The 23,854-nt window shown below is 40.0% G+C and overlaps 2 protein-coding genes across 2 annotated transcripts; one reads left to right on the forward strand and one right to left on the reverse strand.

Annotated features, from left to right (window-relative positions):
• Positions 1 to 690: 690 nt before the first annotated feature.
• dipk1ab (divergent protein kinase domain 1Ab) lies at positions 691 to 14,588 on the forward strand. Its single transcript, XM_007554688.2, has 5 exons — positions 691 to 1,400; positions 11,650 to 11,784; positions 11,871 to 11,978; positions 12,063 to 12,245; positions 12,317 to 14,588. The coding sequence occupies exons 1-5, from the start codon at positions 1,347 to 1,349 to the stop codon at positions 13,127 to 13,129; spliced, it is 1,293 nt and encodes a 430-aa protein (XP_007554750.1). The 5' UTR covers positions 691 to 1,346; the 3' UTR covers positions 13,130 to 14,588.
• A 1,683-nt stretch (positions 14,589 to 16,271) lies between these two features.
• LOC103139845 (60S ribosomal protein L5) lies at positions 16,272 to 23,084 on the reverse strand. The gene is made up of 7 exons (XM_007554689.2): positions 22,883 to 23,084; positions 22,687 to 22,802; positions 22,470 to 22,604; positions 22,168 to 22,370; positions 19,368 to 19,545; positions 16,605 to 16,693; positions 16,272 to 16,433 (listed from the first exon to the last, which is right to left on the reverse strand). The coding sequence occupies exons 1-7, from the start codon at positions 23,067 to 23,069 to the stop codon at positions 16,334 to 16,336; spliced, it is 1,008 nt and encodes a 335-aa protein (XP_007554751.1). The 5' UTR covers positions 23,070 to 23,084; the 3' UTR covers positions 16,272 to 16,333.
• Positions 23,085 to 23,854: the final 770 nt, after the last annotated feature.

Genomic DNA, 23,854 nt, shown 5'->3' on the forward strand with positions numbered 1-23,854 from the left:
TGCATGACCACCAAGCCTGTTAATCACCCAGAGATACAATTCAGGTGTGTGGCAGAAGGGAAATACCTAAAACATGCAGGACAGGGTGTCAGGGTTCCTGTGTGTGTGTGTGTGTGAGTGTGAGTGATGGATCTGTTCCAGCAAAGATCTTGGTGAAGAACCTGGGCAGCCTACACAGGTGGATCTCATCTGCCTCATCAGTGTTGGGGATAAAGGAGCAGCAGAACCTTCACTCAGTGCTGGATGATTAACGTGCACTGGTAGTCTCTCTAGCCATTTCTTGTGGTTTACATTACTAGTTGTTTTGATCCGTCTCTTCAGTATTTTACCAGTGGTTTCATAGTCCCTGTGTTTGCCTGCCTTTAGGTCAGTCTCTGGATTTTCAACTGGATCAAGTTCCATTGTTTTCTCCTCCTGAGGATTTTACCTCCAGTCTGCCTGCCTGCTGCTCCCTCCACACCTCTCCATCAATTTGCCGGCTCCCAGTCAATACCATCCTCACTCTTCTCAGGAACCTTTGTGAACCATTTTCCACACTGGACCTTGGCACATTCCCCCATGCCTCAACCAGAACCATTCTAAAGTAAGCCATTTCATATTGCATTGGTGATCATCTAATTTTGGGCGACCAGTAACCCCGCTCTCATTCCAGGCACCTCCGATTGTATGACACAACCGCCCCCCAGAAGGATTAAGAAGAATTGCCTGTTGTCTTTAAGAAAGAAAAGAAAATCCTTACCTTTACTCAGGCTTGTTGATTTTGCATGTGGGTCAGAAGGTTAAAGCCGAACATGGCACAGGATGGTGGGGAGGACCAGGGTTGAGAAACGCTGTTTTAAATGGTGGCCGAAAAAGAGACTCCCCCTGGAAACCATTCATGCAAGGACAGCCACTGCCAAACACTAATAATTAGACCAGAAAGGGTCTCACTAAATATTATTCTTATACTTCATTTCATCTGAGTGTCTTGAAAACAATCACATAAATCTGACAGAGAGATAAAAGCCAAACAGCAATTACCCCATGAAAACCACCAGCTTTCTAACAGGTAGCTGTCCTCGCTCTGTAATTGGTCTAAAACGCCCCCCTACATCTCCCTCCCGCCCCCCAGCAGAGATCATGGCCCCACATGAGGGAGCCTGGGCTGCAGTCGGCGGCGCGGCTCAGTCTGCCTCCTCCTCGCCGCGTCCTGGCTCTCATCCCCGGCGCTGCCGCCAGGATCGATCATGCTATATCTCGGGATGTTTTCCACGGCTGGCCCGCACGATGCCGCCTGATGCGGATGCATGATTGAGTTGGCAAACTGATTCAGACCGCAGCAGATGTGAGATGCCCTTGCCTTCGCCATGGCCAAAGGTCCGTTTCCATGGGGGGTCTTCAGAAAACCTCTGTACGTCCAGGTAAGCTTTCGGGGGAACCCCCCTCACCCCACGCCACACACACACGCACACACCTCGCTCGCTCTCTCTCCCTCTCTCTCTCTCTCTCTGTTCTGATTCGGCTCGCTGCATGAGCAGCAGTGTGTGCGCTCACCCGGGTTGTTACATGGAAAGAAAAGAAACGAGACGATGCAGCTGATCGCGGGTACACGCGTGGCGTGTTTGCCCGTCACATTTTGATTCTGAATGGCTGCGAATCTGCAGAATCATCTGAAGGTTTATCCGAATGACTCAGTCACTTGATGCTCGGCAGGGATCAGCCGTCCTCCTGAGCCCGCGGTTGCCGTGGCAACCACTTCCATGGTGCAGCTGGTACATCACACGTTCAAACCGGGCAGCTCTGAAAGCAGCAAAAGTTTTAAAATCACAATACAGGTCAGGCTCTTTACACGCATCTGTTGCCAAACCTGGTAGAGAGATGAGTACAGAATCATCCAAAAAACATTACATGATTTATGGCGGCAGCATAATCTCACTTTTTCCTTTTCCTTTTTTTCATTTTATTTTTTTTTAATAAACCTCAAACCTTTAATTTGAGTAGTTTTATTAACTGGGTGACGTTATCTCCAGCAGAGGTGGGTAGTACTGGAAAAAAAAATACTTTTAAGAGTTGAGTTACTACACAGTACTTTTCACTTCTACTTGAGTAATATTTTCATAGCATATCGCTGCACTTACAGGAGTGAAAATTCTCAATATTCTACCCACTGTGAGTAACTTCACTGAATGAAGAAAAGATAAAACAAACAAAACAAAACCCTGGTTCCTGACATGTACGAGATACAGACACAGGTATAGTTTCAGTCGAAGTAAGTCTTTGTCTCCATCAGAAAAACAAACCTTTTATGATTTGGAAGATTTTATTTTGTATTCATGTTGTTTCTTTGCATTTTAAAATATCAGAATTAGGACATGCGCTTGTATTTTTGTAATTTTTAAACATTAAATCAGATGTTCTGATCAGTTTCTCAGTATCTTTTAACCAGATTTTGTACTATTACTTGAGTATAATTGTGGGGGGTTCTCTTATGCACTTTTCTCTGCTGTCTCTTCCACAGTTTTTCTAGAAGTGGGACAATTCTTTCCCTTTTTTTTTTTTTTTAAGGGAAGTTAGGTAGATAGAGTTGCAGGTTTTTAAGCTTTGTTATTTTTTTTCTTTTTAAATCTCTGATTTTGTCCATTCAAAAGCGTTGAAAGGTCACCACTTCACTTTTAGGAACATCCTCATCCATCCAAAAAAAAGGACCCAAAATACTGTAAGAACTATGTGCTGAGGTAGCCTAGTCACTAAAATACAAAAAAAGCAATGGAGTCATAAAGCACGTGCTTAAAGTATGCCTTTGTTGCTCCTGAAATGTCTGGGGTCAAAGGTTAGGTTAGTAGACTAACTGCTACTGGAGATAGTTTCTGCTCACAGCATTGCCATCCATGATGAATTTCTGACAGTGCTTGGATGATACAAGTTATGGCAATATTTAAATTCCCTATGGCATAAGAGAGGCATTTTTAAATTTTAATTTGTTAGAATTTATTTTGGAGAACTAAAAACTGGTCCATCAGTGATTTTGTTGAAAAAATATTACCTCATAAAGCTGTACTGTGTAACTTTTATAAAGATTTTTTTTTTTTTACATATTTGTTTAAACTGTCACTATGTTAAGACAGACAATCTATTAAAAAAATATCTCCTCTGCCTTCTCCCATGGCTATCTAGAAACAACAAATCAGAGCCTGGAGGTGGGTCTTAGCGCTGTCAATCACACAGAGGGCAAGCTGCAGCTAGCAGAGCCTGTAATGAATTCTAAGGGTAGTTAGCATAGCCACTGATAACAACAGATGAATGGTTTTTGCTGTAACAGTTAATTGTTTCTCCGCCATTAGCATGTTTAGCAGCGAGGAAATAAGGTTGAGTGACAGCACTAGGCCCCCCTCCTGGCTCTGATTGGTTGTTTTTGATGGGGCATGGCATTTCTTCATACAGCAATAGTGGCTCAAAGAGAAGGTGGAGGAAATTGATCTTTTCACAGAGTCTCTCATATTAAATTATCATGATGTGACAGTTTTAACAAATATGTATAAAACATAATTTAAAAAAATTATATATTGAAGTTTTAATGTGGCTTTTTTCAAAACTGAATAGATGAATTCAGTTAAATGTATTATTTTTTTATTATTCTTTAGCTTGTGATTATGCTACATTGGCGAAAGGCCCATATGTTTTATGGATTTCAGACATCGTTTTCTGGGATTTCAGTAATCTGTGAACTGAAACAATGCTGAACGTTTTCATTCTGATCCACCCAAAGCATATAGAATCAGAACAGGTCCAACAGAGGCATCCACTATGAGTGTCAAACTGCTTGGAAAGCATCTTGAGGACATTCAGAGGTGTTAGCCACTCACATGCAGCATTTAAATCCAAAGTAAAAGCTCAGAGGAGGATACCAATATTCAGATTCAGCCTACTGTAACTGGTTTGCTTATATTCTTTTTTTTTTTTTTTTTTTTCCTGGTTAAATACGCTCAGCTGAAGTCACTTGTGTTTTCCGTAATTTAGACAGATTCATCTCGCCTCTTGTCTGCGCGCACACAAGCAACACACACACTCACACACAAAAACTGTTAGAGACAAAAAAACTGTCAGGAGCAGTTAAAAGAAGGAAGAGAGGCGCTCTCCAGGGACCGCTCCGAGCGCCGCTCCGTTTTCTAGGCCACCGCAGCCTTCCAGTGACAGCTCAGGAGGTGTCGTTCAGGGACCCTCTGAAGGGAAACGATTTCCACTAAAAATACAAAAACGTTACTCCTGTTCCATCTTTAGATTAAACACTCTGATTCAAATCATACTGTGATTTAGATCATGTAATTTAACCTTTTCTTCGCAGTAAAGAAATGCTTCCAACGCAGCTTCTGGGAAAGTGGTGATGTCAAAAATAAAAACCGAAAAAGGAGTCTGGTTCATTTTAGCATCAGAACATTAGTGAACGAACATCATCATGAAGCTCAGTCAACACGGCAGGCAGGTTCCCGCTTTAAAACAGGGTTAGATTCTGAAATGATAGCCGACACTTTGGACATCCCAAAGAGCTCTGCTCAATCCATCACTAGAACATGGAAAACGTATGAGGAGAGGGAAACTATAAGAAAGGAGAAAAACTAACTCTGCATATCACCCTGAACACACTACAGCCAAGCTGAAACAAGGTGGTGGCAGCATCATGCTGTCGGAATGGGGTTTTTTTTATCGGCAGGGAAGGTAAAGTTGATCATGGTAGATGAAAAGATGAATGGAGCTCCATGTGGAAAACTTGAGCATATATAGGTATTAGAATGGCCTAGTCAAAGTCTAGGTCTAAATCCAAGGGAGAATCTGAGGCAATGCTAAAGAGTTGATGTTCATAGTGATTTTCCATTCAATCTGTTTCAGTCTGTTGATGCCACGATTGTTCTAGTAATCAATCGATTATTCTGACAATTAATCGATTAATTTGATATTTGGTATATTTTGCAGACTTTTCACAGAACCACTTAAGCTTATTTCATATAATATTAGAAATACAACTAATGCAAATAAACATAATTAAATTCCCTTCTTAAATAAGAAAATAAAATTTTATTGCTGAAAATGCAGTAGCAGCATTTCATTAGTGAACACTTGATCATTTGTAGCGAAGGATTCATATGCAGCCAAAAAAGTATTTCTACCATCAACATGTGAAAAGATTTCTGCTTGACTGAACATCAGCAGATTGTAGATCTAATCTGTTGATTCATTTTGGATTAATTGATTAATAATTGGAAAGCAAAAGTTGCTTAATAGATTTTGAAACGGGTGAAGCCATTACTAAAATAGTTGGATTATTTCAATAATTGGTTCATCATAATTATTTTTGATTGACTATTTCAATCTGAATTGATATTCAGTGTAGTGATGTCATGATGAGCTTTGTAATCCTTTTTTTTCTTTAAAAGTGAGGAGTTTCTATCTGATTTACTCAGATTCCTTCATCATGTTGATCATTTATCTGAATCCCAAGATGACAGCAGTTCACTAAAGATCTGTAAAATAAGCTCCATAAACAGATACTTTCCAACATATTGCATCCAAAAATCCAATGTTTTTCAATCAGTTCCAGCAAAAATGCAAAAACACAAAATGTTACCAGGGATTTACTCTAGTACAAATACCTAAGTACTCTGAAAATAAAACAAAACTAACTGACAAGTAACTTTTCAGCATTATATAGTCTTGTTTTAGGCCAATAGTTCTTTAGGATTGTTGAAAAAATGACCAGTTCCACTGGCTGATTTTTCACTTATGGGAAAAGTGTCTTGTTTAAGTGAAGCAAGTCTGCATGTGGAACTAGTGCTTTAAAAAAATCTATATTAAGAAATTGCTGACTTAAAGAAGCTCCTACATCTTATTGAAAAGTTACTTATACATTAGTTCTGTCTTATTTCAGGTGTGGAAAGATGTTTGCACTAGAAACTAGATGAAAATTCTTAGTGATTCTCCTGTGAGCTTTGAGGCCACACATAACTGAAAATATATAAACTTAATGTCACCTATCAAGCCTGTATTTTTGTGGTCAGAGATGAGGAAGTGTGCTGTCAGCAGGGTTTGTGTTGCAAAGAACAGTTTCCCCATCAGAGTGTGAGCTCAGGGAGGAGCAGAGAAAGGCGGTCCTTCCCAGACGTTTCACCTGGCTCGCACTTCTTGTTGCATAATTTACAACGGCTGTCTAATCTGTCGGTAATATTTGACAAAATGTCTCCTCCAGGCCTCTCCGTCTTTTGTTTCCGAGCCTCCTCTCATCTGCACAGCTGCCCATTAAAAAGCAACCTCTGAGGGAAAGCTTTATAATCATACATAATGGATGAATGGTGGGCAAGCTGCAAAAAAAAAAAAAAAAAAAAACAAGCGTTAGGACTGTAATATGTGGCTCGTGATCAGCTTTAATCTGCCTCAATAGTTCACCATCAGGTACAGCATGTCCTCCATTCTTTGCATGCAGTTTATCTGAAGCTTCAGGGCTAGTAAAAAATAAAAAATAAAAAAGCTCTCTGACAGGGTGCTGTGCGTTGGTGTGGAGGAGGGAGATCATCCAGATAAAGACGGGCAGCTTTTTTTCTCTCTCTCTTTCTTTCCCTTTGCCCATCTCAGCATATGGTCACAGTCAGTAGCTAATTAAAAGCTGTCATAGAGGCCACAATCAATATTACCTCATTACCCATGTTTGTGTAAGTCTCTTCTCTTGCAAAGGGCCAATACAGAATCCCACGGATGGAAATGCATCAGAGAGAGCTGAAATGAAAGCCGCAAAGTATCAATTAGAAGAAGCCGAGCTGTGTGTTTGTTTTCCCCACTGAGGAATATTTCCGTCAGGCTTTTTGCTGCCAATGGTTTCCCACCTACGGAAAAACTGACGTGAGGTTCGGGCAGCGCCCACTCATGTGGCCAGGGCAGTTAAATATCTAGCGGGCGGTCACGGTCAGATTAGTAAGTAAGTCAATCAATACAAAAATAAATAAAATAGCAGGGGGAATCTGATGGGGAAGCTTCAAAAACAGATAACACCAGATGTTTACCTTCATCTAGATCACATAAGTTAAAAGATGCTTGTTTTTACACCAGCTGCAATAAAGGAAGAAATTTGCTGCTTAATAGAACATGTTGAAAATGAATGTGTTATCAATATGACATGAATGTTGTTGCAATCCCAGAAACTGTTTAATCAATATATTTTTTTAAAAAATGATTTAATTTATAATTTAGTTTATCATCAGACATTATGAGAAAATCACTAGGAGTCACTGATGAATACAAATAAAATTATTTCTGATAACCAAATGGAAGTGGAGAATAATTAAAGTTTTTTTTCAACTGATTATTTGTTGTTTTTTTATACATATTTGTGAAAACTGTCACTATGAAGGTATGTTATGAGACAAATAATCTGTGAAAAAAAAGTCAAGCTCTTCCATCTGAAGAAGAGTTGGTTGGTCAGAAACAACCAATCAGAGTTGAGACACGCTATACCACAACAGAGCCTGTCATGAATGCTCATGCTAGTTAGCATAGCCACTGATGGCAGCAGATAAACGGTTTTCCTGGTACATTACATTGTTTCTCCACTATACGCATTTTTAGCAGCACCTATACAAGCATGACTGACAGCACTAAGACCCTCCTCCTGGCTCTGATTGGTTGTTTTTGATGGGGAGTGGTGCATTTCTTCAGTGCATTTCTCACAGATTATCTGTCTCGAACTTTACCATCACGACACGGTAACAGTTTTAACTAATATGTAAACAACAGATTTCTGTAGAAAGCTTTGTAACGTCATAAAAAATTAATCAAATAACCTATTATAAAACAAGCAATAAACATTAGATTTTATCAAATGCCATCATCAAAATTAACAAGAAAATATTAATCAAATATGTTCATCGATATTCCACTTACTACTATTGAAAAGCGACTCTAAACAGGTTGGTTTCTAGCCGTGATTTAAAGGAACTCGGTGTTTTGGCAGTTTTGCAGTTTTCTGGAAGTTTGTTCCAGATTAGTGGAACATAAAAACTGAATCCTGCTTCTCTGTGTTTGGTTCTGGTTCTGGTTCTGGTTCTGGTTCTGCTCTGCATCCCCAGAACCAGAAGACGTTAGTGGAAATGTTCTGGTTCAAGGTACAAAAGACTTGAGATTCTGGAGGAGGTTCTGCTTTTAGCTGGATAATGACCCAACAGCCAGTCACAAGTAAATGGTTTAGATCAAAGTAATTTATGCCAGAATGGCCCTGTCAAAGTCCAGACATACAGTAAATCCAGCTGAATATGCTGCTATGGGTTTCAGTGCCATGACCATACCAAACCTTTTCCTTAAAACTGGATGATCACAGAAGAGAATAAGTGATTAGAGGCCACTTCACAGAGAGAAATCGGATTAGCGAGTGACTTACAGACTGCTTGAAAGCAGATTTCTTCATTATCTGTAGTGTTAACAGCAGAAAATGGATGCAGGTTCCATTTGGAAAGAGACTCATATAACAGTATAATTTAATCTGTTGTCTTAGTGTTGAAAATGATCAATTTGTTTTTTTGTTTTTTTTTTGCTTTTTCTTCTTCTAAACTGTCTAAAGTCTTTGAAAGGACAAACAGGAAAATGGAACTTGAAAACTGCATATTAGAGAAAGGAGAGCAGAATGAAGAGACGGACGACGTGTCAGATATGAAGTGGAAGTGAAATCTGCGGAGTGTAGACGGGGGGAGGGGGGGAGATCCATCACTGTCATGCACTGACTGCAGGACTTGTCAACAGATGGAGAGGCAGCGTTGATTTCCTCTAATGTTCTCCATTTGGAGGAATGCCGCTGTGAATCCGGCCAGACCGGAGTCAGAAAGAGAACCAAAAGACAAGATAATGACTCTGGAGTGTCCCACATGTAAACACAACTTACATTGAATTATTAAACATCCACTGGGATGAATACACTCTGATTCAGCTCTTCCAGCCTTCACCCAATCATGTCCTCACACAACTTGTACCTCTTATACATGCAGTCCCTTGAAAAAACATTCATATTTCCTGAACTCGTCCACATTTTGTCACCTGTTATCGACTTTGGCATAAATGTTAATGAAGTGTGTCTCAGTGCAGCTTGGTGGGTGTTTCTATTAATATTCAGCTGTTAGGAGACAAAACTCTGCAGATAGTTTTCATCCACTATTTGATGGTTTCTGTATTGTAAAATGAGTCACTTCCTTTGGAGAACCATAACATGCTCTACAATCACGGTTCTGATTTACCCACATTTCTTCTGATTGACTTTATGACTCTGCTCTATTTACAGAAGAACTAAAAACATTGACAGGAATCTGAAAGGAAGCAGCAACTCCAAATACTCAGACATGTTCCAAAGGAATAAAAAAAAAACATCACATAATTAGATAAAGTGGAACGGAAGTCAAATTTCTTGTTTTGTGCACAAATTTGGCAAACAAAGTAAGGAGATGTTTCAGAAATTTTCTACTGCCATCAAGTGGCTCAGAAAAAAAAAATGACTACATGTTGCTGCCATTTTACTTAGAGGTTCTTAGAAGTCAACACTATGGTGGAGAAGCAGAGAATACACTGACCCTATTGTAAAATGTTTAGATTTAAAACCAGTAACAGGATTAATAGGAAAGACACAAATAAGTGCTGTAAGTTCAGATTACAACACTGACTTAGGAAAATCAGTTAAGCAAGCCAATTATATTTAGAATTCATCAAAATGCACAATGCACTATTTGAACTAACAATGAAACAAGAAATGGAACTGTGAGATATTTTGTTTTGAACATTAGTCTCCGTAGATATTTTTCTGTTTTTCTGATTGATCCTCTAAACTTTCTGTTCAGCTGCTACTTTTTTCTTTGCTTTAGTTGGTCAGTAAGACGAACATCTCCATGATCGTCTTTTGCATCAGCAGACGATACATATTTAAGGTATTTCCCGGCTTCCACATTAGATAACAAAAACTTCATATGAACAAAAATATGTGTTATCAGTTATTATTTAAAAAAAAAAAACAAAGCTATTGACCCTTTGCAACTACGTCTCTTCATCATTCGATGAACGTCGGAAGTGAAGAACAGGAGTATTGAACAGAGCGACTGAAATTGTTTTCCAAAGTTGTTTTTACCAGTTTATTCATGGCTTCTATTTGTTAAGAGTAAAGCTAATTTGTCTTTGAGCGTAACACACCCGTCTCATAGACGGCGGTATTTATAAAAGCTTGAAATAGCTAGCTTTGAAACCGACCCATACATCACCGCCATATCTTTCCTCATTAAAAGTTATACAATAAAATGACAGTTTGGTTTTCACCCTTGTCTTTCTCAGTTGACCTCTGCGGTCACAGGCCGCAGCCGACCATGGCCTGTGACCATTTTTACTGTAAAATCGACTTGATAAAACCGATATAAGGTTACCAGGTGTGTGTTTTGTGACATGTTTTACTTTACAGAAGCACATAAGTTGTTTTGACAGCCGTCATGGCAGAGCTGGCCGAAATACGAAGACAGTGACGTGAAAGAAAAAAATTCAGCAGGTACAGGGACATCTGCTGTAGATTTGCGGATGTGTTTGGGATCACTGGCCTGATGACCCAGTTTACACCCAGCCAGCTTTAGCTGTCTGACAGATGGCCTCACATTTGAATACATTGGTGTGAAGAGAAGTTCAGTAGCTTAGTGACTGCAAATGTTCAGTCTTTCTTTTTAATTTGCTGGAACATTCTGCTCCTTGGAAACCAGTAACTGTCCAAAATGTTTTCCCATTTGTAAATAATCTTTGTAAGAAAATGTCAATCTCCAGGTTGATTGACTTTGATTAAAGAGCTCTATGTTTGTTTTTTGGGGAACAGAGGGATGGGTCAACAAATTGCAGATCAGATGCTGATATTAACTTTGTTTGAGCACACTGTGCTTAAGCAGTGTGGCTCAGTGGGAACTAGCATGGTAAATGCCAGCCCCTTCTTGTACACTTTGCTTCGTACAGAGGGCCTGGACTCTCGGCTATTGAGAAATGATTGCTTGCTGGAGGCGTGGACTCTGTCAAAGTTTAGAATTTTATCCAATCGCTATCGCTTGGCCGTTAGGTTTTGAAGCTGGAAATTGCTTGCTGTAAACAACCATCTCTCACTGTGCTAAGAGAAGAGCCAAGCCGAACAAAATGGCTACTAATGTTAATAATAGCCATTTATTATTTGGAGCCAACACAGACTAAACAGCTTCGTCCACTTCCTACGCTGCCATTGCTAAAATTACAGACAAACTACAATTCTAAAACAGCACAGAAAATCAACATCATCGTTCACGACTTCTCTTTCTTTTCACTGATTGGCCCAGTTGAAATTCTACCGGAGATATCCAGGTCAATGGGAGAAAGCCCAGATGGAGCAGTAAAGGGAGATGAGAATTAAGCAGAATTGCTTAGGAAGGCAATGGACAGGCTAAGTGGGAAGAGTAGTTGTCTTGCGATGAAAAAGTTGGGGATTAGACTCGTTTTCCTCCCTATCTCATCCTGATTTGCCTCTGTGTTGCCTACCAGTCGCTTTATGAATGTGCTCTAGTAGTAGTTATGTAAATTTAATCAATTTAACTAGAATAGATTTTGAAGCTAATAATCAAATTAACAGCAGTTTAAATCTTTGAAACCTGTCTCCAACAGGCCAGATTCTCCTACCTACACATGAAGTACTTGTTCTTCTCCTGGCTGGCTGTGTTTGTAGGAAGCTGGATCGTGTATGTGGAGTACTCGACCTATACAGAGCTCTGTCGAGGGCACGACTGCAAAAATTCCATCGTGAGTACTTTCATTCCCTTCACGCACCAATCCAACCGATCAAACTGATGTGTCTATTGAGATGTGGCTCTATTCGTATTTATCAGTGTGACAAATACAGGAAAGGAGTCATCGATGGCACAGCCTGCAGCAGCCTGTGTGAGAAGGAAACACTTTACCTGGGGAAGTGCTTCACTGCCAAACCTAACAGCCAGGTTGGAGAGGAATCAATGCCTTTTTCTGCAGTCTACTTGTTACATAACCAACTGCTCCTATAAGCACCATGTTGTTCTTTTCAGGTTTACTCAGGAAACTGGGGAGATTTACAAGGAGTCATTAAGTGCCAGATGGAGGAGGCCCCCCATTATGATCTTGGAGGCGAGATGGAGCCTAGAAAGGAGGCTGCTCCCGTTGCTTTCAACAAGCCCACCAAGGGAACCTCAGTGGAAAAGTTCAGAGAGATGATAATCAGTCACCTGAAGGTCAGGAAGGCTTTGTTCAAGTCTAGATTCAAAGCCTGGGTATGTTCTAAAGCTTATTCATTTCTCCACAGGCAAAAGTTGGGGATCAAGCCAATCTCGCAGACCTGGGAACCCAGGTATTGTCCTTTACAGATTCCAATAAAGACGGCCATATCTCACTGCCAGAGGCTCGCTCCACGTGGGCCCTGCTGCAGCTCAACGAGTTCCTGTTGGCGCTCGTCCTGCAGGAACGAGATCACACACCCAAGCTGCTCGGCTTCTGTGGAGATCTGTACATGATGGAGAAGGTTCCGTACTCTCCCCTGTACGGCATCAGCCTGCCTTGGATCATTGAGCTGTGGATTCCTGCTGGTCTGCGGCGCAGCATGGAGCAGTGGTTCACCCCCTCGTGGCCCCACAAGGCCAAGATCGCCATTGGCCTGCTAGAACTGGTCGAGGACATTTTCCACGGCACCTACGGAAGCTTCCTCATGTGTGATGTGAGGACTACCACCTTCGGCTACAACGAGCGGCATGACTTTAAGGTCGTAGATGCCCGCTACATCATCCCTGAAGCCACCTTCCAGGAAAGAATCAGACAGCAGCGCTGCGACGTAGACGAGGACTGTCTGTATGGGACCGACTGCCTCACTAGCTGCGACCTCACCAAGCATCGCTGCACACCTGAGGTCACCAGGCCAAACTTGGCAAAAGTCTGTGATACCCTTAAGAATTACATCCAAAGAGGAGCACCGTCTGACCTGAGCGATGAGCTTGAGAAACAGCTCTATGCTTGTATGGCACTGAAAGGGTTAGCAGAACAGATGGAGATTGAGCACTCCCTCATTCTGAACAACCTTAAGACTCTACTGTGGAAGAAAATTTCCCATACAAAAGACTCCTAATCAAGACACCTGGGTGTTCTGGCTTCTTTAAAACGGACAATCAGTTTCGTAGTGGAAGCATTCCACTTATATTTAATATTACTTATATTCATTATTTAATTGTAAAGCTGTCTTTTCAGTCATTTCAATATCACCTCATGTATATTTATTCCACATAGTAAACATCAGACAGTTACCGGTATCAAGTTATATCTCATCATAATAGACTAGCTTAGAAAAGGTGATTTGTTTCAGTAATTCAGTTCAAATAGTTTGACTTACTCTATACGGTTCACTGTGGCTGCATCTCAGACTGGTAACAGGAGTCCAGTTTGAGGTGTTTGGGGCTTTGTGACATAGAAAATGGATCCACCATGGTTATGAAAGAATAGACACAGTCAGCAACAATACTCAGGTAGGTGTTTAAACAATGGTCATATGGTCTCAAGAGGCACAAAGTATCCCAATATGTATTTGCCAAACCATTATACCACCACAAGCCTGAACCACTGATGCTTTATGTTGCTTACACCAAATTCTGACCCTAGCATATGAGCAAATGAAGCAAGAATCAGGACTCGTCAGACCAGGCAACGTCTTTCCACTCTCGTGTTGTCTGATTGTGATAGATGTGGGTTTTTTTATTTGTTCTTCTGCTGCGGAATCTACTCTGATCCAGAGTTTAGTATGTTCCATGATCAGAAATAGTATTCTACATTCTAAGCTTGTTACAAGTGGTTATTTGAGCTACTGTTGCCCGTCGATCAGCTGGAGTCAGTCTATCCATTCGACATCTATGAGGTATTTCCATACATTGCTATTAGCTGTATAAGTTATCTTTCTTGGACCACTCTCTGTAAACTCAAGAGACGGCTGTGTATTTCAATCCATGTTGAATTCCTACCCTGCCATCTTAATCGGCAATTTCTGAAATACTCAAACCAGCCTGTCAGGTACCAGCCTCTGTCTGTGCCACATTCAAATTAACCTTTTTCTGCAGCTCAGATGGAACATCTCGTCTTCACCACGTCTTTATGCCTAAATGTTTGGAGTTTCTGCCATATGATTAAATTGGGGGGTTTCCAGCCCTACTCCTTGAGATCTACGGTTCTACAGCTGTTAGATGCATCCCTGCTCCAACACAGCAGAATCAAATGATTGAATTATCTCTTCAGCGTGCCATCAAGTTTGGCAAAGGCCTGGTAACAAACTCTTCATTTGATTCAGGCGAGTTGGAACACGTTGGATCTAAAACTGGCACAACTGCAGATCTTGAGGAGTAGAGCTGGAGAGCTCTGGGTTAGATGATTCAGCATTTTTGTTTACCAATTGAGCCAATGCATCCAATAAAGACGGCGATGATTATCTTTAAAGCATTTACTTTTTCATTTGAATGATTATGTTGCAGCTAATTAAAATCCAAAATGTAGTTTCTCAGAATGTCAGATTCCAAAAACAAAAAAATAAAAACTTTATTACAGTAAAGTGGGCCTGATGAAAAGTATGTTCATGTACACAACATTCACTTAATAAGTGGGCAGGCCCCGTTTCGCATACATTTCTGCATCACTGCAACAATGTGGGATGGAGATGATCAGCCTGTTGTTCTGCTAAGGTGTGTTTTGGCTTTATTAGTCTTCAGCCCATCTGGCATTTTATCTTCCTCGCTCTCCATCAATTTTCTGTTGAGTCAGGCCAGTTTGTCAGTACTATAACATGGCCATTAAAGCAGGTACTTTAGCAGTGTGAGCAGCTCCGAAGGCCAAGCTGGAAAATAAAATCAGCATCTCCATTACATTTGTCAACATCAGGAAGCATGAAGTGCTCTAAATTTTTTTGATCTAACCTTAGAACCTAATGGACCAACACCAGCTGATGACATAGTACCTCAAATTGTCAGTGACTGTAAAAACTTTATACTGGTCTGATAGTTTAGATTGTGTGCCTTTGCTACTCGGCCTTCATTTCCAATTGAAACACCATTTTGATTTTCATCTTTAAAGAAGACGTTAGACCATTTAATCATTACTCATTTTTCTCCAGAGCCCAAATTGTCACAGGCCTCGTCTGTTCCATGTATGGTGGCTTTCATAGCTGGCAGTTTATACTTTGCGAATGTGTCCTTGAACTTTGAACAGGTTTTCCTTTACAATATTAAGGCTGCAGTTATTGCTGTAGCTTTTGAACCCTTTTCCATCCACTCAACTTTATGAAAATACTTAGATACAGCAGTCTGTACAGTTTGCCTTTACGAAAGTGACAATGCTGCTTAACCGTCCCATTCAAGATGTCTGTCTACATCACAGCTCTCATGTCAAGCCTTCCCTCTTAGATGCAACATACTCTGTATCAAACCTACAAAGTTGGAGTTTTGATTAGTTGTGAAATAATCTTTAACATAAACACTTGATATATCTGTGTATAACTATTATACAAGCTTAACTTTTTATTCGTTACTGAAATAAATCAATTGTGTAACAGCAAATAGTATTTAAAAAGTTAGTTTGAAACCCTCTTACCGTTTCAGTTGTACCATTTTAAGAAGGACATGTTAATTTTTTCTAATCTGTACAGAGCAAAGTAGATAGCCCCTCTCACTTTATTTTCCCCGAGGTGATGAAACTCAGTTATGGCTTTGAAGCTGAAACGGTACCACCACTGACTCATCTCTCAGGCAAAGTTGATAAAACTAGAGCTTGGAGGCTACCACAGCACCACCTAATGGCAGCTTGTGATACTCCATAGGGTCAAGAATTTGAAAGAAAAAGCTCAAAAACATCATTTTAATTATGGTAATATTTATATTTTTGTCCATTTAATTATTTAATGTCAAACTGGACATCATTTTCTGATGCATGTTGGATACAGGAATAGTAATTGCTACTTTTTAGCTTTGAATAAAATTAATTAAATCACATTAGTTTGAGATTTTTAGGCAATTGGAATTACTAAAAGAATTTAATGTCTTCTGGGTAAAATTATTTTATTTTTTTTAACTGGAGAAAATAACCTGCATCTTCTTTTGCAGCCCTTTTAAACGCCAACACCAGAACTGACAACTTCACCGCACAAGTTCAGAAAAACTTTGCCATACTACTCATGTTTCTATATCAGATCTGTGAATGAACTGAAGTGAATAGGAAAACAAAGCAGACTGGAAAACTGACGTCTTTTCCATATTTATTAGAACAAATTCTTGCGTTTGGAACGGAGCAGACCGACGCCTCAGTCTGCCTCCTCCTGTTCCTGAGCCCGAAGGAAGCTGGCCTTCTTCTGGGCGACGCGGTCCTTCCTCTGGGCCAGAGAAAGCTTGGCACGGTTCCACCTTTGAGCCAAAAAAAAAAAAAAAAAAGGATTAACAACTGCTTCTATTAGCACTAAAATTTAAAAGAAAATTGGTACAGAAAGCATCCAGCATCTACAAAATGAATGTTTCCGTTCATAGCAGTTGGGAAGCGGTGCTTTTTTAACAGCTTTGACACAAATCACTTCTCACCTCTTCTTCTTGACCTCCTTGGGAGGCTTCTTTTCATGAACAGGGTTTGCACGAATACCAGCATGAGCCTTTTTGTACATCTCCTCAATCTGAAAGAAACATTAACAGAGTCAGATTCAACATTTAACCTCACAATTCCAACAAAAGATCCTTAGAACGTCCTAAAAATGTATTAGACGTTTCCAGCTCAAGTTATCCAGGGCACGGATATCATCAGCAACCAATGCAACCATGTTCCTAATGCCAAGAAGAAAAAAAAGCTTTCTGATCAAAAACAATCAATTTTAGCTTTATTGGTTCCGACTGGTGATTTCACATATAGAAAAATCTGATGTTTTTCCCCTATTTGTTTAAAGGGTCAGAAGGAAGTTCTCAGAGAATTCCCAACACTTAACAACCAACAGTACATTGTTGCTCTTTTCCGAATTTAATAAAGACCAGATTAATGTATTTTTCAGTTTTGGTGTATAAATTGTAATAATTCTATAACTGAGTTTTAGGCCTAGCACGATAAACTTTACTGGACGACTTTACTTTATTTTAAACTTTACTAATAAACTTTACTTTACTTCACAGTAATTATTGTCATAAACAGCAATATTGATGTTTTTAGACTATTTTCCAGTAATACATTCATAATGTCATAATGCTCTCTAGCTGTCTTAAAGATGAATACACAAATTTTGTACAGAACTCCTTTTAAATATACGAAATAAAATTAATAAACAACCAAAACCATAAATAAAATGGATTATGAAGTCTCTGAGCAAAATCACTCTTCAAAAAACACATCAGCATGAAAATTCCTGAGCTCAATAATTTATGCCATTTCCATTGAGCAGAACGGTACGGGTCAGTACGGGTCAGTGAGCCGTTTTATGGTCCGCCATGTTCAGGCAAGCGAGTCCATCACCAGCTGGACTCTGACTGGGCTGGTGGGGTTAAACCCAAACCCCTAATGTTGCATCATAACGGTGTACGAGTTCTGCGATGTGGAAAACGCAAACAATATTGCTGACAATAATAAACAAAATAGAATCCACAATAAAAAGTGAAATTCCACACAATTAGTTGATCTTGCCGAAGGCAGGATATGAAATAGCTGTTGTAGTAATAGCCGATAAAACCAATGTTCTGTTGAGTCCACAGTAGTTAATTTGTGAAAACAGTGAATGTTGACCTCAAGGTATTTAATTGTTAAATTTTTACGTGTCAATCACACCATAATTACACACTTTTAGTTAATATGGAAAAACCGGAAGTCAGAAAAAAAAAAAAAGAAAAAAAAACACAAGCGTGTTTTGTGAGTGTAACAAGCGTGACGTTTTGTCTCCCGATCGACAGACTGAGGGACAAAGTCACATCACCTCAGTTCTTCCATTTGATTTCTGCTTTGCAACAAATATCACTGTTGCAAATTTGGGACCAAGTTTGGGATCGATTGGTCTAAATCCCAAACTTAGAAGCCCCTGATGTTTTTCAACTCATTTTTATTATTTGCACCAATAACACTTTTACATATGTACACTTTTACATATGTACATATGTATATTTGCACTCTAACTAGTTGCTTGGCTGAAGTGACAAAATGGCTCACTGAAAACAGCCTATTATTGAACTCCATCAAGACCGAGACCTTGATTGTTGCTCCTGACACAGCACTAATTCCTGACAGTGCTGTGCCTGGAATTAAGCAGCACCTCGGAAACTTGAGCTGCACAGTTAAAAGCAACCTGCGCAACCTGGGTGTTTTCATGGATGGAGCGATGTCTATGGAGCAGCACATAAATCAGCTTGTTAGGAACCGTTTTTTCCAAATTCGGAACATTTCCAAACTTCGTAAGATGGTGACTTATGGTGAGCTTGAGATGATTGTTCATGCTTTTGTCTCATCGAGATTGGATTATTGTAACAGTCTGTTCACATGTCTTAACAAGAGGGAGTTTGCGCGTTTGCAGGTAGTACAAAACTCAGCTGCACGCCTGCTCACTTGCACTCACAGGAGGGAACATATTACACCCATCCTCAAAAGCTTGCACTGGCTGCCTGTACCTTACAGGATGCACTACAAAATCCTGGTACTGACTTTTAGAGCTCTTCATGGACAAGCGCCAGACTATATTAAGAACCTCATCCAGCCTTATGTTTCGACTAGGAGCCTCAGGTCGTCCAATCTGAACTTGCTGATGGTTCCTCGGACCCTTTTTAAGACTCGAGGAGACAGATCTTTTAGAGCTGTGGCGCCTCGCCTCTGGAATGAGCTACCTTGTACCATTCGATCTCTGGATTGTATAGACACTTTTAGGAAACAACTTAAGACCCACTTTTTTAAACTTGCTTTTTAGCATAATACTGTGTTTTATTGTTTTGTATGTTGCTTTTAATTTATTTATTTTTTACATTTTGTGCAGCACTTTGTGACTCTGGTCTGTGAAAAGCGCTATAGAAATAAAGTTACATATAAAAGAGCGAGTGAAAAGCGCTATAGAAATAAAGTTACATATATATATATATATATATATATATATATATATATATATATATATATATAAATTATGTACATTAGTATTTTTTTCTGTTTACCAAAAAAAAACAACGTTTTCTTGCCAAATTCACCATCATGTCTGTGCAATGACAAAGTCTAAGTCTGATTTTAACAGATATTTAGTCTTTAATACGACTCCTGTCCTGCATAAACGTCCCAGAGAAACACACCCAAGGAAAATTAGCAAAGCAAAGCAATGGTTGACTGGGACAACTTGCCGATTCTGGGGTGACTCCGTTCTTGATGAAGCGGGAGAACTGCCTCTTGTACGCCTCCTCGTCCTCTTCCATCAGGTAGCTCATGTACTCAGACACGTTCAGGCCCATGATGTGCTTACGGTGAACCTCAGCGTTGAACTCCTTGCTCTCTGTGTCGTAACCAGGGAAACGCTTGGTGCTGGAAGAGGGAAGGAACATTTAACTTACTTTAAGCTTAGCCATTTATAACTCATAATAACCAATCACCAGTTTCCTAATGACAGAAAAGCAGGAATAAAAACGAGGATTTGTGTTTTACCAGATACAATGTGCAGATGAGACAAATTCACACCAAAAACAAATCAACCACATTTCACACCAATCAATTATTGAGAGTTTATTGCAAATTTTCCATAAAAAGGGTGAAAAACTTTGGGTTATCAGGATGCCAACTCCCATCAGCAGGTGGCAGTATTTCTTAGTTCTACCTCAACGTTACATGATGTCAAGTTCTGATCCAGGAACAAAAAGAATAAAAATGTTTATATGTGTAATCTTACTGCTTGTAATTTTTTTTTTCTCAGCTCTTTTCTCCTATATTTAGAGTATGAGGGAAAGTATTCCTTGTAAATATTTCTATTGCGTCACAAAAATGGTTTAATTTTGATTGGGATAAAATATCAGCCTCTCTTGGTTTTACAACAATCCCAAACACTGACCATCATGGCAACTATTTATATTCATCTCAATCCAAGCAAATCTGTGCAATATTAATTTTGCTCACACTGACTGTACGGTTACAATAAACCTAACACATTTGCCACTCATTGTTCAGGCTGACCGTCTTGCTCCAGTGACGGCCAGCAGCAACATCAACAAGCTATCCCACCGAACCGTGAAGTTCTGGATAAATCAGCAATGGAGAAAAATTACTTGGTGATCTGTTCTCACAATAAAATACACACGTTGACAAGAGCAACTTTTCTACTGAAGAAACAGACAAGCATATTAAGTGGGCCGTAGTTTCACTTCAGAGAAATAAGCTGAAATCTACTGAGAGCTTCGTTCACCATCTACACAAGCAGAAATGGGTCAAACTGAAATGTAAACGGCAGCAAATTAGCACATATAAACAATTTTTTTTTGTTTTGTTTTCTTTACAAAGTCCAGTTAAAATGCACACACATTCCGTTTAGGGAATGCGTGTGGACTCAGATGTCCCCTCATCTGAGACAATCTGCAGGCAGAAAAACTCAAATGGTTCCTTTTTGTACGAGTTTGTTCATCGGTCACTCCAAACCAGCTTACAACAGCCAATAAATATTCACCAACAGTGTGAATTTCTGATGCTCAACAAATCTTGTTTCCAATCACATGTCACGTCCAAGTCGTCCTCGGCAGTGGCAGCAGACCGTGAGGCTCAATCAAAACCTGGACTATCTGGAATATCAGAAGGTAATGTCCAACATTTGAGTGTTGGAGTGGTAAAAATCAGACGGCCTCCCAGTGTCAGCATTTTAAGAGTCAGAAATGCATCCGGCTGGAAATTAGAATCAGTCTTCCTCCACTACAAAGTTTCACTTTTAGTTAAAAACTCTCAAAACATCCTGGTTCCATAGGGAAGAAAACATCAACCCAGGAAAACTGTCCAGATTCCTCAAAAACCTCCTGCAGTGGAAAAGCATCTCATTTATGCAACTTTTACATTTTTCAGAAATAGTCATTTTTAACTGGTGATCATGGAACAAGTTCAGAAAGGAAGTGTTTTTTTTTTGTTTGTTTTGTCAATTTGAACATTTATTCCCAATCATCTGGAATTTCATAGATTTGTCATCTTTCCAGAACCTGAGCACATATTTTGAATGTAATCTCTAAAATCTTTATTTGTGAAATCAAAAACAAACAATGTTCCAGCTACATCAGTACTAAAACCACCTGAGAGAGGAGCAGGGAGCTCTTCAGACATCCCACAACATTTCTTAGCTCCGGATAAAACATGAGTATGGATACAGCAACAAATGCAGGTTACACACATTTTTCAGGGAACAACAGCTGAATTTGCACAACCAAATCACACTCAAAGTACGAGATTTTAGATCTGGGTTTTTTTGTCATCAGGTTGGAAACTAAAGTCTTTATTAGGCCTGGCATGATGCATTTACTGGATGATAAATTGCTCCAGAAGTTATCGCAATCAATTCAACAATAATATTGTTGTTTTGAGATCATTTTCAAGTCGTATAATGGCATAATAACGAAAGAAGACATTCTCAAAGTTCAATAAACATTTAACACCACAACTGGACATTTTAAATATCCTAAATAAATAAACGAAACAAAAACAGAATTACAAAATCGCTAACCTAAGTTGTCCTTCAAAATAAGAAACGGGCTGGCTGAGACCAAAACACCAGACTGGAGATTTTTGTCATCCAGTTTTAGGAAAAAAGAAACAAAAGATGAAAGCGATAAGTCATGAACATGGAAATTACTGAACGCATTTCAACTCATCATGCGATTAATTGATTAATTGCTTATTTGTTTCTGAACGAGTGCCACAAACGACTTCCATTCTCTTTTTGCTTGTTTAAAATCAAGTTTCCTACAGCAAATATCAAAAATGATAAAGTTACCTGAATATCGTTAAAGTGCACCTAACCTATTGAGTCTCTTTCTGCACGTTTTACTTCAAACTTCAGTGACGTTTTCATTCAGTGTTTGATTGGAGGCATTCGAGCAGCAAACCAAAGAGTGCCGCGATGCTAACGCCCAGCGTTACAGTGCCGGACAGCAGATGGTCTGAACGCTGTCCAGGACGTACCTGTGTGGGATGGACAGGCCCCCGTCCACGGCCCCCTTCAGAGCGCCGAACACCTTGTTGCCCGTGGTGGTCCTGGCGAGCCCGGCGTCCAGGTAGCAGGTGAAAGCTCCCGGCTGACCGTCGATGCTCTCCACATTGAACTCGTCCCCAGTCACCTCCACCTGGCCCTCGTACACCTTATCCAGGCCGAACTTGTTCAGAAGCTGGAAAGTAACGCACAGTTTTAATGTTGTGAAACATTATGAGCTAATTAAAAGTTGTTGTTTTTTTTTACTTTTCCCTAAATGCGAGCGAGTACGCACTCTGCGGGCCAGCAGCAGGCCAGTGCAGTAGGCTGCTGCGTAGTTGGTTAAGCCCACGGTGACCCCGTACTTTGGCAGTTCGTGCGAGTAGGCGGCGCACACGATCATGTCTCCCTCAATCTTTGCATAGGCAATCTGCAACAGCATTTTTACAGAAATCATGAGCACTGTTTTATTTTTTATTTTTCACATTGATATCAGGACTTCTGATGCTAACCTGGCAGATGATGTCCCTGTTGGTGAAGCGGACGATCATGCGGTACTTCGGCGTGTTGTACTTGTTCTTGTCCTGAACAACCAGACGCTTGCGAGCGAAAAAGTCAGTCTTTCCCTCTGGATGGAAGAGAGATGGATTAGTTGCACAATGACAGCTATGGTAATGTTTATGTGGGAATGTTATGGTGAGGTTTTACCTCTCCTCCTCCTGAATTTGACTTGGTATCTCTTAAAGTAGGCCTTGTTTTTCACTACTTTAACAAAACCCTGCAAACACAGAAGCAAACGGTTAGCATGCCACAGGAAAGCAGTGACAGAGTGTGATAATGTCTGTAGAACGGGTGCTTGAGTATTAACATAGCCGTCAGTGTCAGAAAGCAGCATTACACCAAGCTAACATTAGCTAGCCTGCAGTCAAAAGAGCTAAGCTAACACGTCTGCTAACGCAGCGTTAATTAAATGAATTAGCACTCAAAAATATGGGGATACAATTATGAAAAATAAGCAGTGTTCCCCAAAGAAGTGCCAGTAAAAATGTGATTTCTAAACAACAGGAAGCAGAAACTGAGAAGAAGAACGGGTAGGCCACGTTTGAGCAGCACCGGTCAGGCATTAGCCGGAATAAATCCATAATCATCTGAACATAACAAACATGTTTTGAACCATCTGTCGACAGAACACAATGCCTGGATGTTTAGGGAATGCGTGTGGACTCAAATGAGGCCGAACTACAAACCATTTTGGAGTCTTTTAGTCTCCTTATGAAGGAGCCCGGAGCCAAAGACTGGGGCTGGGACTCCGCTGCACTGGGAAAAGAAAGATCGTCATGCGCATGCTTGCTAAATACTGCGTCACGGGCCGAGAAAGCATGAAACGCTTCTGCCCCCTGTCGAACCGGGGCGAAACATTCACAATAATTTAAGTGGGTACAGTCTTCTTTGCCTATATATTTTTCTAATAATTTAGTTCAGTTAAGACTGCGGGTGAAAGATGGCAAAACAAAAGTGTCAAAGTCCACAGATAATCCCATCTGTCATTACTGTGTGGCAACCAGGAAATAAAAAAACATAGAAAGTTTGAAGATACCCACACGGATGAGCTAAAAGCTTGCTGGAGGAAAACTTTTGTACTTAGAGAAGAATAAAAATAATATTTATTTGGCATTGATG

The sequence above is a fragment of the Poecilia formosa genome, unplaced genomic scaffold (genome assembly GCF_000485575.1).
Source record: "Poecilia formosa unplaced genomic scaffold, Poecilia_formosa-5.1.2 Scaffold65, whole genome shotgun sequence".
Classification (NCBI taxonomy): Eukaryota; Metazoa; Chordata; class Actinopteri; order Cyprinodontiformes; family Poeciliidae; genus Poecilia; species Poecilia formosa.